This window comes from Colobus angolensis, unplaced genomic scaffold (genome assembly GCF_000951035.1).
Source record: "Colobus angolensis palliatus isolate OR3802 unplaced genomic scaffold, Cang.pa_1.0 Scaffold88, whole genome shotgun sequence".
NCBI classification, from domain to species: domain Eukaryota; kingdom Metazoa; phylum Chordata; class Mammalia; order Primates; family Cercopithecidae; genus Colobus; species Colobus angolensis.
In genome coordinates this window covers 7026464-7041507 of record NW_012122709.1, presented here as the reverse complement: position 1 = coordinate 7041507, position 15044 = coordinate 7026464, and the positions used below count along the sequence as shown (strand labels likewise).

The window sequence follows — 15044 nt, the reverse complement described above, 5'->3', positions numbered from 1 at the left end:
CCGCCAGGGGCGGGGTGCGGGCGGTTTGGAGACGGGGGGCGCTGTCGGAGGGAGTAAGGGAGGGAGCGGGGGTGGGGCGCACAGAGGATTCCAACAGGAGACTGGAAGAGATTTTGAAAGGTCATCTCGTCCTTCCCCCAGCCTCCAAGCAGCACTGCCCCTCCCTCCCTAAACCCGGACATACCAGGGAAGGAGTTGGCTCTGCCGCTCTTTCTGCCCCAACATGCACAGACTCGGGAAGTTCTTCCTGGGGTTTTATCTCAAAGCCTCTCCCTTACAATTTCTGTCTCTCTTTTGGGGGAGGAGGAGGGGCGATTATAGAGATAGTTAATGTCGGCCGTATAAGAAACATTATTAAAGTTACTCTTCGGTCCTTTCCGTTCTTGATAAACAATTCCTGCTCCTTCCTCTCGAATTCTATTTTCCATCCCTCAAGTCACTTTAATGGCTCTTCAATACAACAAATATTTACTGAGTGCTTACTAAGTGCCAGGCACTGGGCTCAGCGCTGTGAGGGATGAGAGAGAAGTGGTACCTTCCTTCCAGGCGATTGTAGTCTAGACTACAAACTAGTAAGTAGTATACGCAGATTTATTCAATATTTACTGAATGCCTGTTCACCTATCTAATAGTTTATAATCTTTCCAATAACCCTCTATAATAAAATTAGTCCCCATTTACAAGTAAGAAAAATGACGCTTCAGGAAGTCTCTTTCCCCAATGGCCTGCAGGCTCAGGGATCCTCAGTGCAAGCCCAACATCTCACATCGCCACCAAATAAAATCAGTGCACATGGGAATTGAGGAGGAGTAGACACACAACAGTTTCCTGAATCTCTTTAAAACGTGACTCCCACTCCCAGGGAAAGAAAAAAGTAGATAGTGCCCCGCCGATGTTGGCACAGCACTGATGGGGCAGGAGTGGCTTACAAAAGATCACTTGCCTCCCAGGACCGTGCCTCCTCTACTAACTTCTAGAGTCTTCTGGCGCAGTCTCCTCTTATCGTCAACAACAAGAAGTAATAGGATGATGATCACAGCCCCTAACATTGAGCACTTGTGTGCCAGGTACTGGGCTAAGCTCTCTTCCATGCTGAAAGCAACCCCTTGAGACTGGTATTATTAACTTCCTTTTATAGATAAGGGAACAGAGAGATTAAGCAACTTGCCAAGGGCACCCAGGTAGACCTGGGATTTGTTTTGATCTATAGAATATATTTGGGCCCAGCTGGTTGTGCTTCTGACTGTAGAAATGTGTCCCCAGCTTACCTTCTGAATAACACCTTTAGTGTATGGGCATCAGGCTTATCAGTTTGACCTCATCAGCACCACTAATAGTAAGCACCCACCCTGAATCAACAACTCTTCACAGTCATATTGTTAGCCCCCTTTTATCAGTGAACAAACTGAGGTTCGAATAGGTAGAAAAATGTATCTATCAGGACACACACAGTGGCTCACACCTGTAATCCCAGCAGTTTGGGAGGCCAAGGAGGGGAGATCGCTTGAGCCCAGGAGTTTGAGACCAGCTTAGGCAACATTGTGAGACCCTGTCTCGTTTTTTTTTTTTTTTTTTTTTGAGACGGAGTCTCGCTTTGTCACCCAGGCTGGAGTGCTGTGGCCGGATCTCAGCTCACTGCAAGCTCCGCCTCCCGGGTTCACGCCATTCTCCTGCCTCAGCCTCCCAGGTAGCTGGGACTACAGGCACCGCCACGTTGCCCGGCTAGTTTTTTGTAGTTTTTAGTAGAGACGGGGTTTCATCGTGTTAGCCAGGATGGTCTCGATCTCCTGACCTCGTGATCCGCCCGTCTCGGCCTCCCAAAGTGCTGGGATTACAGGCTTGAGCCACCGCGCCCGGCCGTGAGACCCTGTCTCTACAAAAAATTTAAAAATTAGCCAGATACGGTGGCATGTGCCTGTGATCCCAGCTACTTGGGAGGCTGAGGCAGGATGATTATTTGAGCCCAGAATGTGAAGGCTACAGTGAGCCATGATCATGCCACTGCATTCCAGCCTGGGTGACAGTGAGCCCCTATCTCAATAATATAATAATAATAATAACATATCCAAGATCACACAGATGGAGAAGCAGCAGAGCTAAGATTCCAGTCCAGGTCTCTCTGGCTATGAGGCACCTTCTCTCTCAAAAATATTAATTGTTGCAACAGCATCCTTCCAAGACTCACTATTTGAGGACCATCTTATGTATACATATATGTGTGTGTGTGTGTGTGTGTGTGTGTGTATACACAGTTGCAGGTTATCATTGAATCAAAAACAATCCCCACTATAAACAGAGTCCCCCCATCCATTTAGTCAGTGTTCAATTCAGAGTAAAACCTTCAAGAAAGAAGGGAAGGGAGACTGTCCAGAAAGTGACAGGCAAGAAAGCCACTGGAATTCAAGCTTACCTGGTCTGGGGGCAAAGCTTCAAGTAGTAATGACAGGGGACCAATCCAGACAGAAAGTAGGATCTCTAGGGAAGGACAAAAAATTTGAGGAGGAAGCCAAAGAAACAAGTAAGATCATATGGAAATGAGGGGGAATTGAGGTCCAGAGTGATAGTGTCCATGGGAATGAGGTAAGTGAAACCAGAAAAGGAACCCAGGATGGGCAGAAATGGGGGTAATGAGAAATGGGAACAGAGTGAGGCCAGGCTAGACATCTTGTGGAGTGAACTGAGGCCGGTATCTACCCAGGGCCACTCCCTAGATCCTTAGGCCTTCATAGAAACCTTTGCCCCACCACACCCCATCCCTGACAGCCTTTCTCTGCCAGGACAAGTTTGTCGTCTGCTCTGAGCTATCAAGCCCCTTAGGAGACCTAAGACCCAGCTGGGTCCCATCCCTTTGGAGTTAACTGCTTCAGACTAGGTAGGTGTGAGGACCTGGACCTCAAATCCCTGGATATTGGGAGTGGGCAGAGGTATAACTGAAAGATACGTTGTTGCATGTCCTGTCTCCTAATAGATGGAACCTATAATGCATTTTTCCCAGCCTAGGAAACACCTAATTTTTGTGGGCAAAGGAGCCATGGAAGATACAGCTGGTCAGCAAGAGCAGGAGAGACACAGCCTCCGTCTGGAAAAGCTACAACGCTGGGCGAGGCACAGGCAGAGTGGGCACCTCTTGGTGCTGGCGGTGAGGACAGGCTACCCCATCCCAAGTCTCAGCATGTCCACTTCTACCCAATTCAATTCCATCCATCCATCCATCCTTGTTAAGTGAGCACCTACCATGTGCCAGAAACTGTGCTAGGTTCTGAATGGGAGAAGCGTAGAGGAAAACATAGAAATAAACAAGGCAAGACCCTTAATCTCCAAGTAGTTTCCATCTTGTGGGGGAAAACATACAGGTAAGTAACCAAACTACAATATGAGGCAGAAAAAATTAAATGATACTTATTTTTTAATGATCACTTCCTTCCTTGCACTGGGTTGACTGCTTTCCTCCACCCTCCATTCAATCCATTTCCTGATCTCTAAAGAGGTAGGAGTTATGAGAAGGGAAGGGAATCCCTGACAGTTTCTCCTCAATTACCCTGCCTTTACCCCCAGGTGAGTCAGCTATGGCTGGCAGTAGTTGTGGTGCCCCTTGCTGTCTCAGTCGCCTGCCTGAACTCTGAATGTCACATGGCCACAGCGCTGCCTCTTGGGCCTGGAGCCTCAGTAAGACCCACCACAAGGGAGGGTGGAAGGTCCCAGGGCCCCTTCCTAATGGGACCAGAGCTCAACACTTGCCCCTCTCACCATTCAGGGTCTCCTCACTGGGACTGTCACCCTAGAGCTTCGCAGAGCACCCCGCCTCTGGAAGGTGAGAAGGAAGAGAACGCAGCACTGTCCCCCCACTCCCTAAAACAGACACCTACAACCTTCAGCCTAGGAAGTAAGTGGCTAAGTGTTGACTCATCCTCTCAGCTGTCACCACTGACTGGCCTCAATGACTGAGGAGGGAAAGCAAAAAAGTTAGAGGGCTTATGGCCCTGTTTGGAGGCTGAGAAACAGAAGCTGAGATTTGTCTTCAGCTAGGCTGCAAGTGGGGATTGAGGTTGGAATGACTCCCCTAGGCTGGGCAGGGCTGAGCTGGCTCACTGGCAGGTGCGGGCCATGATGATATTCAACACCTTCAACTTGATCTTGGGTTTCATCGTGGTGGTGGTCGAGGTGATGAAGACAGCCTTGGGGCCTGCCCCAACTGCCTCCTCCCAGGTACTGGTGAATGAAGGAGAAAGTGGGAGGATGAGGAGGCAAGAAGAGGCGAAAAGGGAAAAGGGCAGGGGTGAACAGGTGTGGGGTCCCTGCATTCTCAGCCTTGTCTACCTGCAGCATGCTGGCTTGCTGGTGCTGGAGCTCAGTGCTGAGGCCTTCACCCTAGGGGGAGTGCTGGTCTCAGTGCACGCCCTATTCTTGCTGAGCCAGAGGAAACCAGGATGCTGCAGGAGCCAGAGTCTGCACTACCAGGAGCTGCAGGAGGTATGGGGGCAGGGAAGAAAGCATGAATAGCTAGCTGCCAACTAATTTTTCCACTGGCTGTCCTGGTCAGTGACATTTAAGGGAAAACAATGGGGCAGGAGAGAAAAGAAGAGGTCCTAGAATGAAACTGATTGGCTTTCTCTGGCTTTGGACATTTCTCCCCTAATGGTGGGTAAGAGGGAATTGGGAATCCAAATGATTGAGGTTAAAAGAGTGGGAAAGCATTAGGAAGCTGCCTAAATATTGGCAGGACTATGGGAAATAGGATAAAAAATTGGGCAGGAGGAAGCAGTTGTTTGTGTCTGGGGTTTCTCCTTTCTCACCTCTACAATTTGCTCACACCTGTCTCTGGTTTTCAGGGCTTCTCTGAGTTGGAAGAGGTTCCTGGTTTGGAGAATGGTCCCACGGTGGCCAGCACAGGAGCAAATGAGAGGGCGGGACAGCGGGAACAGACACGTGCTGCTCTCCTTCCACCCTGAGAGAATGCTCTCCAGACATTCCTGCCCCACCCCACCAAACTCAGAAGCTTGCTGGGATCCTTTGAGTCCAACAGGAAGTCCGGGAATGCCTTCAGTTTTCACTTAGAGCAGGCCCTTTTTGCATTCCTTCCCTGTTAGGGGAAGATACACCTGGACGAGAATATATCCTCACCTACCACCTTGAAAAGCTGCTTTCTCCCTTCCATCCATATCCTCCCTCCCTGTCACCTCCCCATACAGCTTCACATCTGCCTCATCTCACTCTTTTTTTCTGTCCACCTTTCATAATCCCATCTACTCCAAATCCCGGACCCTGCACACGCCAACTCCCTGAATCCAATTCAGGAGTGCCCCAGTTCCCCTTTCGATCCGTCTCCTTTCTACTGCAGCGGAGACTACAAGTCCCAGGATGCCCCGCTAGCCCGTGACCGGCTGGGAAATAAAGAGCCTTCTCTCCGCGGTAGGGGCGCTGTGGATGTGCTGAGTGACGTGAGGCGGGGAAGTCGGGGCCTAGCCTAGCGCTTTCTCGGACGCGACCACTGGCCCCGCGTTCGGGGAGGAGCCGGGCGGGCGGTCCTGCGCTGGCGTGTCGCTCCCCCAGCCACTGCAATAGAGAGCTGGCTCTGGGTCCCCAGCCCTGCGCTGGCAGCTTCAGAGACTGGCGAGGGCTCGGAGCTGACGCTTGGCAGAGCTGGGGCTTCCCAGATGCTGTCGCTGCACCCCCCTCGCAGGAGGGCCCAGGTCCGAAGTCCTGAGACTTGGAGCGCGCGCGAGAAAGGGGTTGGAGATGATGAGTCAGAAGCGCGGGGCCTTTTTCGTCCCCTCCCCTAAGGCCTGGGCGCTGAAGACAGGCTCGCTGGGCAGGGGGGTAGATACGGCAGCAGAGGGAGGGACGCTGCGACCTGCGTCTCTGCCTAACGCTTTCCCGCCTCTTGCGAGCACGCCGGTGTAACGAGCCCGCGCTGCCGCCAACCTTTATCTCCAACGCAGGAGCGGGACTGCGCAGGCTCGGCCTCTGGGCTGACCCGCCGACCTTTGATCTCCGCTGCGGTCGGGTTGCTGAAGTTCTGGCTGCGTTCAACCCCCACCGTTTACGACCTTTGCAAGTGTGCAAAGATAACAGGCTCGCTTGGGCTTGGGAAAAGCCCAGGAGAACTGGGAGTCCCAGTAGCAGCAGCAGCTGGGCAGCTTGCTAGCCGCTAGAAACTAGAAATTGACCAGAGCTGGAGTACCAAGAGAACTCACCCCAAATTCACATAGTGCCCGGGATGGCTGTTGGCCTCACACTCATTTTTGTTCCCACTTGAGAAGGCTTCTTTCCCTAGAGAATGCAGCTTCTCCCGGCCTAGCCAGGGCCAGGCACCAGTGAGGATAGAACGCAGCCTGGCTGCCTTGCCTTGACATTGCAGTGGCGCCCGCTGCAGCTCCTTTCTGTTTGTGACACCTTGGAAGAGTGGTAATAATCTTCCTATGACAAGGTTAAGTGTGAGTACTAGTGGGTGGGGACAGTTCTGGGATCAGGCTCTGGAATGAAGAAAAGATCTAGGCCTTCTGCATTTCTTCCTCTCCCCTAGTGTAACTGCCAGAATAATGGAGAGCTCATGTGTGCAGGGCTGAGAAAAGAATTTTCTTGAAAGTCAGAAGGTGGTGGTAGATGAGGAGGCTGAGGGAAGAAAATTAACAATTTGTTTTGTTTTCCAGATTTTAGTGATGTGATCAGATTAGATATTGCATTCTGGTTCCTAGAGAAGCTTGATGACCGTGGAAATTAACCTCTATCAGTCAGATTAGACTAGGCTCTGCTGTGGTAAATGCCAAAACCACAGTGGCTTAAAACCACAAAGGTTTATTTATCATACTACGTGTCCAAAGTAGGCTGGCAAGGGGTTCTGTTCATTGCAAATGTTTAAGGTACCCAAGCTCATGGAGCGCCACCATTTTGAGATCCTACCCTGTCACTATGAAGGTTAAAGTTACCCACCTGCCCCCACCCTCAGAATGGAAGTAAGCATGAAGAATTGTTCATGGACTCTTAAATGCTGCCGTGAAGTGATACATTCATGTCACTTCCACCCATTCAATGGCCAAAGCAAGTCTCATAGCCACACCCAACTTAAGGAAGGCCAGAAGGGCAATGCCTGCAAGGAGAGGGGAAGCAGAAATACTTCATTAAAAGAAACATAGTTGGCGGGGCTGGGAGGTTCACATCTGTAATCCCAGCACTTTGGGAGACCAAGATGGTGGATCACCTGAGGTCAGGAGTTCGAGACCAGCTTGACCAATATGGTGGCCGTCTCTACTAAAATTACAAAAATTAGGCCGGCATGGTGGTGAGTGCCTGTAATCCCAGCTACTCGAGAGTTTGAGGCAGGAGAATTGCTTGAACCCAGGAGGCAGAGGTTGCAGTAAGCCAAGATCACACCACTGCACTCCAGCCTGGGAGACAAAGCGAGACTCTGTCTCAAAAGAAAAAAACAAATGGAATTAATAGTTTGTGGTGATTTTTGAACAGCTTAGCAGTTGAAATTTATCTGTTCCAGCAGTTAAGCCGATACCTACTTCTTTGGTTTGGTTTCATGAACCCCTAAGTTCTTACTAGAAATTTTTCCTCAATAGGACTGGGACTTAGGAAACCTAGATTCTAATTCTATTGCTTGGGCAAGTCAGACCTCTCTGAACTACATTTTGTTCATTTGGAGGTTATGGTAATAATATTTCTTCTCTCTACCTTACTGGAGTATCAAGGCTAAAATAAAATCACACAAGGAAAAGTACTTTAAAACTATAAACCACTTCAGGGGTTGAAAATAAATTGCCTGTAGAGGTAAGAAGTCATTTAAATGATAATTTCTTAAAACTCAAGAACCAGTTCAGCTATAGTTCTTCAATTACCAGTCTGCATTAGATAAACATAGTAGGAATTCAGGTTTTGGATATATGTTACAGCTCATGTAGACCTTGCAAAGTCTAAGAGTCTTAGATTAAACATTAAATTCTTAAAACCTTTCTGATAAAACCTTTTTCATCATATCCCTCTAGGGCATTGGTTCTCAGAGAAGGGTCATTTTGTTCCCTAGAGGATATTTTGCAAGGTCTGGAGACATATTTGTTAGTCACAACTGAGGAGTGGGGGAGGTGGGAATATGTAACAATAGAAGGCGCAGTAGATGAGAAGTCAGATTTGGGATTTAGTTCCAGTGCTACTAATGCCGTTTTCCTGTACATTATCCTCTGCCAGCTGCAAGCAAAGACTATTTGAAACTTGTCCTGTGTTCCTCATTATCCCCCCTCCACACTGCCTATTGCCAGAGTCCCGGGCTGCTCCATGACAGCATTCTGCTTTGCTGCAGTGATTCCCAGCAACCACTGTATCTGCTTCTTTCTTCATCAGTTTGGCAGCCTCTGTGGAGGTCACTCATTTTAGTTGAATGGGAACTTCACCGAAAGAAGAAACTGACAAGGTTTCCGCTGACATCAGTTTTTAAAGGCCATAACCCCTATCCTTTTGAACATTAAAGAAATCCAGTTCATGATATGTGGCTTCATATGCAGCAGTGGCACATTGGTGGTTGGGAAATTCTCCATGTGAATACATTTTACCCTCATTTCTTTGAAATTCTGTCATTTATTCTGGCTTTTAATACAGAATATAGACAACTCACGATATTTCACAAATGAACCCTTTTCCATTTCTGAATCTGCCTTTTGGCAAGATGGCTCAGGTTTCTTGTCCAGGGCTGTGTCCTCTGCTGCCATCTCGTGGCCTCCTGGCTGCCCAGGTTGAGGTCTCATAAAGCGCCTTCCCTAAGGTAATGGCGTTTGGCAGTGGCTTAGTTAGGGAAAGACTCTCCTCTCCATGGTGTGGGGCGCTACCCAAGTTCCTCCTCTGCAATGGGTCCCTGAGGGCAGCAGCACACTCGGCCTGGCTGGAAACCTGGGCCTCACAATGAGGCAGGAGGTGGAGGGCCCCTCCTGGTCTTCTGCAAACCCTTGGGCCTCTGTGTCTGTTATGCAGTCCTGGCCAGGAGCCACCAAATTCAGTGAACCCAACTGCCTAGGGGTAATTGAAGCTGAGCGCCTGCTTGGCCTGAAGAATGCAGTCTCTTGCCCCTTGCCACCTGGGGCTGGGATGCTCTTAATTTCAATAAGAAATGAAGAGTCTCCCATCAGGTTTTGGATTCTAGGCCCACACAAAATGGGCCTAGACAAGAAAACAGAAGGGTGTGTTGCTCTGTGTCCACACCCTTCATCCTAGCGGGCCCAGCCAGTGCTGCCTCAAATTTGACATTTGATTGATGGACTGAGCGGGACAGTGGCAGTGGTGTCATCGCTGAGTCACTGTTTCCTATAAATATGACAGGATCTATGTACTACAGTGATCAGAGGTCCATCACCAGGGAACTGGGAATGTGAGAGACTGCCCTGACCTGGGCTGCTGCTGCTGGTCACTGAGCAGTGAGCACAGGAGGTAAGGCAGGAAAATGTTTTTAGTTGCTATTTTTTTCATTGTGATAACATGAAATATATGTATATATACAACTGTATATATACACACATATATAGTTAAAAATCTTCCCATTGCTAACACTAATTCGTACAACTTTCCCCTAGTTGTGAGCCCCCTCTCCTGACTCCACCCAGTTCCCATAACCCCTAATCCCAGCCTTCTCAAAAAAAAAAGGGAGGAGGAAGAGAGGAGAAGGGGAAGGAGAAAGGGAATGAGGAGGAGGAAGAAGACTGCTTTTGGTGTTTGCTTTAACCTAATGTCCCCATTATAGTAATTCAGAAGGAAAGCCCTGCTCATTTAATTTCCTAGGGCCTCAGGCCAGAGACAGCCATACTTACAGGTAAATTGCTACTAGGCTGGCGTATGTTTCTTCTCCTTAAAATTCAGATGCCATTTACTCTCATCTTCTGTTTCTTTTATGTTTTTCCTTGTTTGCCTATTTTTCTTTTTTCTGACTTATTTCATTTATATTTTGTGTTGCCTATTTTTCTTGGATCCACTTAGCATCTAAATCGTTGGTTTATTTTTCTTATCAGAAGCTTTTCCTAAGTTCTGTCCAGAGTTAATGGATTTTCTTTGTTGATTCTTGACAGTTTTCCCGTGCCATTATAAAGTTTTCTTGTTTTTACCCAAGTCCAAACTTCTACAATATAATTTTGTTTGCTTTGCCTCTTTATGTGCTCTCTTTATATATAAAGAAAATGCTATGTGCTTGCTCTTATTCCTTTTTTTTTTTTTTTTTTTTTTTGAGACAGGGTCTGGCTCTGTTGCCCCAGGCTGGAGTGCAGTAGTGTGACCTTGGCTCACTACAACCTTCGCGTCCTGGCCTCAAGCCATTTTCCCACTTCAGCCTCCCAAGTAGCTGGGACTACAGATGTATGCCTCTACATCTGGCTAATTTTTGTATTTTTTGTAGAGAAGAGGTTTCACCATGTTGCCCAGGCTGGTCTCCAACTCCTGAGCTCAAGCGATCCACTCACCCAAGCCTCCCAAAGTGCTGGAATTACAGGCGTGAACCACCGTGCCCGGCCCAGTCTTATTCTTTATGTAAAGCTGAAGTCATAGCACAGGAGAAAGAAATTATGCTTTTATAAACATCAAATATAATTATGATGAAAAGAAATTGTTCTTTGCGTAACTAAGAAGTGAAACTGGGTCCAGTGGTTACTTGTTATAGAGAGGCCAATTTTAGACTGAAAAATAGAAACTGAACACCTTTCAAAAGATGAAATGCTTTCAAGTTGGGCTCTCAACCTCTGGATATGTTAGAGGTGTTTTGTGCAATAAACTTTATCATGCAATGACAGGTTATTGAAGCAAATATTCAAATATCAGCTGAGTGGTTGAATTAGATAACTTTTAATTTCTCTGCCAACACTCAGATTACGTTAGCTTTTCAGCAGTGGTGATGTTTTTTAATTGACCCATCCATACTCTCCAATGTCTGGCCCTGGAGAAAATTGTAAAGTAAGATGCTGGTATTCCTCTAGTCCCTAGAACCAAGTGTTTCCGTCTTGACACTATTGATATTTGGGCCAGATAATTCCTTTTTATAGAAGACTGGTGCATTGATTTGTAGAATGCTAAGCAGCAACCTTGGGCCCTATCTACTTGATGTCAGTAGCACCCCTCCCTCCAGTTGTGACAACCAAAAATATCTCTACACGTTGCCGGATGTCTCCTAGGAAGCAAAATTACTTCTTTCTTTGAAAAACAATGCCTTAGAAGGATATGATAAGAAAGGTTTTAAGAACTTAATGTCTAATTTCTCAGGATCCTTGTATTTAAAAAGACCTACAAAGATCTACCATAACCAAACAGCACATCCAAAATCTGAATTCCTGCCCTAGCTTTTTCCCCCTACTCCTCTTTTCTGAATTTTTTATGTTGTGTTATTGTTACCACATCAGGCCAATCTGGTTCAACTTTTATGTAGCAAAGTTGTGAGTTATTTCTCAGTTGCCATGGACCCCAGGTTGAAAGTCATGTAACCTGAGCATGTCCAGATGAACACATGTGCTACCTCAGGGGAAACCTGAGTGCTCAGACCAGGAAGGGTGGGGGCGACTCAGTTGAGAAGCAGACACCGCATAACAGGATCCAGAATCCAATCAGATGAGCTCTCGCATCACCCCATGGCAGGATCCAGGCATATCATGCCTCCTGGCATCATGTCATTGCAAAATGCAATCAGATCACACCTCATTACCCTATGCTTATAAAACCCAATGCAACCCCCAGCTCAGAGAGACAGGTTTCCTATCTCCTTGGCAGTTGAATCATGTTGCTTCCCTGCTTAAAAGCTTTTCAGTCCTCCCCATCGCCCACAAGATTAAGTCCAAGCATTTTTAAATGGTGCATGGACCTCTGTGATTTAGCTCCTGCCCACTCTTCCAGCGTCATCTCCCATGTCCCCTCTCTTGCATTTCACGATTTGGTGATAGCAGTTTAAGGGAGGTAGCATTGACATTGTTTTTTCCTTACCAGAGCTTTCTATCTCATCTGTTTTTTCAGTCTCAGAATACATTCAGCATAATGCTGAATTAGGACAGCATACAAAGGGATCAGTATCACTTCCCAACTGCGTTAACTCTTCCAATGAAGACACGCAAGGAACTTGGACACAGGAAGGGGAACATCACACACTGGGGCCTGTTGTGGGGTGGGGGGAGGGGGGAGGGATAGCATTAGGAGATATACCTAATGTAAATGACGAGTTAATGGGTGCAGCACACCAACATGGCACATGTATACATATGTAACAAACCTGCACGTTGTGTGCACATGAACCCTAGAACTTAAAGTATAATAAAAAAGAAATAAAGAAAGAAAGAAAAAAAAAAAAGACACGCAAGGATAATGGTCTTTTACCATACCTGGCAATTTTAAAGTTTTATGTTGACATTGAGAACATCTCACTGGTATTAAAAACTTCAGCTCTTTAAATGTATAATTTGTTTAATCAAATTGCACCTTCTTTTTTACACTTTGCAAGTATGGCATGGTAAATACATTATATTTAATTAAGTAACTTGCCATAGTTTTTGTATTGGGGATATTAACATCATTGGTTGGATCTTTTGTTTTGTCATCTTGCTATTTTTCAGAATCTTGAAATAGCACATTTCCATGATGTCTATTCTCTTCAGTGCCTATGGAACCATACAAAAAAATGTGATGTCTATTCCCCATTTCTGGTTTTCTTGACTCTAGATTAACAGTTGTATCTCCAGTGTTTACTTCTTGGACTTGTTCCTTGGTTGCACAAGCCTCCTCAATATTTTCTCCAAAACTGACATTTTCTTAACTCTTTGTTGTTAGAATATCTATAATTGTGTGTCACATCTCTTCAATAGGCTGAGCCCCTGCCAGAATGACCTTCTCATAGATTGTGAGAATACTTTCAGTAGGACTTGGGGTTGGTTCAGTATGTGCAAGACATATTCAATATTTTACAAGATTTTTGGCATCTGGAATATTTTTAATCAGATTGTTCAGTGTGACCAGTATTTCTTCTTCTGGGTATCCTTCATTCGTTAGGTTTAGGCATTCAGAAAATGGGTTGCTTACCTTTTCAGTAAATAATTTTTGTTCATCTTCTATCATGGTAGTCCAAAAAGACCCAACTGGTTTTTCATTTTGTCCTTAAAGCTCACACTAGGTAACTATTCAGTTAGGAGGCCTTTTCAGCACTCTCTTTGCCAGCTTTCCACTCATTCAGATAAGCTTTTCTCTCTTCTGAGTTTTCTTTGGATTGAGTTGATCTACTATCATCAGTTGGTTTTGCTATAGTATGTCTTCACTGGTCAATGGGTTTTAATTTTGCTATCAGTTTGGCATTAGACGGTGAAGCATGAGCTAGGGGCAGTGGCTCACACCTGTAATCCCAAGACTTTGAGAGGCTGAGGTAGGAGGATCCCTTGAGGCCAGGAGTTCAAGACCAGCCTGGCCAACATAATGAGAGCCTGTCTAAAAAAATAGTTTTTGGTGTTTTTTTTGAGATGGAATTTCACTCTTGTTGCCCAGTCTGGAGTGCAATGGCGCTATTTCAGCTCACTGCAACTTCCGCCTCCCAGGTTCAAGCAATTCTCCTGCCTCAGCTTCCCAAGTAGCTGGGATTTCAGGCTCCTGACACTATGACTGGCTAATTTTTGTATTTTTAGTAGAGACGCAGTTTCATCATGTTGGCCAGGCTGGTCCCAAACTCCTGACCTCAGGTGATCCACCCACCTGGCCTCCCAAAGTGCTGAGTCACCGTGCCTGACTTAAAAAATAAATTGTTAAAACAATAAGATGAAGCAGGCCTGGCTACAATTTCACATGCTATGCTCCTTTTTTTTTGTTTTTTCCTTTTTAAAGCTTACTTTATTTTGGCAACCTCTTGTCCAATAGATCAGATGCTATGCTTATTGATTGTGCCTTATTTCTTTTCTATGTCCTGAGACGAACTGGTTTTGACCCTAGATAAAACTGTTTTTGATTGTAACAATCTGTTTTATGAGACCTTTTCCTGATTGTAAACAAGGCTGAGGTTCTATTGATGCCTTCTTTCACAGCGTCCTGGGTATTATTGGATGAGTTCCAATAAGAGATCACACAGACTTAGTGAGCACTACATTTGGTCTACCCCAAGTTACATTTAGTGTAACCTCCAGTCCTTGCACATGCTGTGAACAAGTACACACTGTTGCACCTTGAGTTTTTGTTGTTTCAGAAAGTTCCAGGAAGAAGCAAAACAAAACCCGTTCCATCCAGAGATGCCCTCTGAATTGGAGATGAATTTGGCAAACTCCCCACATTACCATACAAAAGTCCCGCCCAAGGAGGAGTTTTTTGCCACTTTCTACTCATGTGATAAACGAAGAAGCATGACTGATGACTTTATTCCACCTCTACATATGATGGCTCAGCTAAGCAGCCCAATACAAGCCCTGTTTTTAGCTTTGTTCCGAGAGGAACTGTTTTGGGAATTATCCCCAGTATTCTCCTTACTTGTTGCAAGTAATGAAATCCCCTTGTTAAATTTTCCTTGGCTGTGGTCATTGGACTGTCACTGGCCAAGCAACCGAACTCACCCATTGTGTGGGTAACACTAGCAGTCATATTTGAGACTCTTACTTTTCACTGTTAGCTGCTGGTGTTTATAGGCTGAGGCTCTGTGGCTTTAGGAATAGTAATTGAAAATTTCTTTGTTGCTGCAGAACTCTCATCTTTGACTTGTAGAGGTTTTCTAAGGGAATTAAACTTAGACTGAACAATTTGGCCTCAATAAGATTCCATCACAGACTTCTTGGGCGTGTCAGCCTCTTGCTTTTGTTTTTCTGCAATCATATGTTTCTGTTTACTATTATTGTTAAGGTGAAATGTCTTATATTAATGTCATATGTTGACATTGGGGGTCATCTTCAGTTGGTAACAACTTCAGAGTTTGATTATTATCCTCAAATTTATGTGTGACAATTACTTTAGTTGAATTGGTCCGTTCATTAGAAGGTTTTAAAGGAATACAATTTTTACCACCATTGTATTGTTTTTGCTTCTCATGAGTCTGTTGACAATTTTTTTTTTTTTTTTTTTTTTTTTTTTTT

The 15044-nt window shown here is 45.8% G+C and overlaps 2 protein-coding genes and 1 pseudogene across 3 annotated transcripts in view; 1 reads left to right on the top strand and 2 right to left on the bottom strand.

Annotated features, from left to right (window-relative positions):
• ZNF219 (zinc finger protein 219) overlaps nt 1-746 on the bottom strand; it is a 9478-nt gene extending 8732 nt beyond the window's left edge. Inside the window, exon 1 of the mRNA XM_011930968.1 lies at nt 185-746. Within this exon, the coding sequence (XP_011786358.1) occupies nt 185-225 (41 nt within the window). The 5' untranslated portion in view covers nt 226-746. The remainder of the gene's footprint in view (nt 1-184) is intronic.
• Nucleotides 311-5410, top strand: TMEM253 (transmembrane protein 253). Its single transcript, XM_011930949.1, has 8 exons — nt 311-572; nt 2764-2872; nt 2996-3139; nt 3556-3666; nt 3755-3811; nt 4096-4206; nt 4324-4470; nt 4830-5410. The coding sequence occupies exons 3-8, from the start codon at nt 3032-3034 to the stop codon at nt 4947-4949; spliced, it is 654 nt and encodes a 217-aa protein (XP_011786339.1). The 5' UTR covers nt 311-572; nt 2764-2872; nt 2996-3031; the 3' UTR covers nt 4950-5410.
• Nucleotides 3397-14535, bottom strand: LOC105503865 (annotated as a pseudogene). Its single transcript, XR_001000540.1, has 6 exons — nt 14532-14535; nt 13863-14057; nt 13744-13787; nt 12309-13314; nt 11941-12072; nt 3397-6083 (listed from the first exon to the last, which is right to left on the bottom strand). The product of XR_001000540.1 is annotated as a cytoskeleton-associated protein 2-like (transcript).
• Between the last annotated feature and the right edge of the window lie 509 nt (nt 14536-15044).

Bases quoted from the DNA above. Each gene is read 5' to 3' on its own strand.
- TMEM253 (XM_011930949.1), top strand. From the start codon at position 3,032: ATGGAAGATACAGCTGGTCAGCAAGAGCAGGAGAGACACAGCCTCCGT. The intron at 3,667-3,754 runs GTAAGACCCACC...CTCACCATTCAG, and splicing joins CTCTTGGGCCTGGAGCCTCA to GGTCTCCTCACTGGGACTGT. The intron at 3,812-4,095 runs GTGAGAAGGAAG...GCTCACTGGCAG, and splicing joins GAGCACCCCGCCTCTGGAAG to GTGCGGGCCATGATGATATT.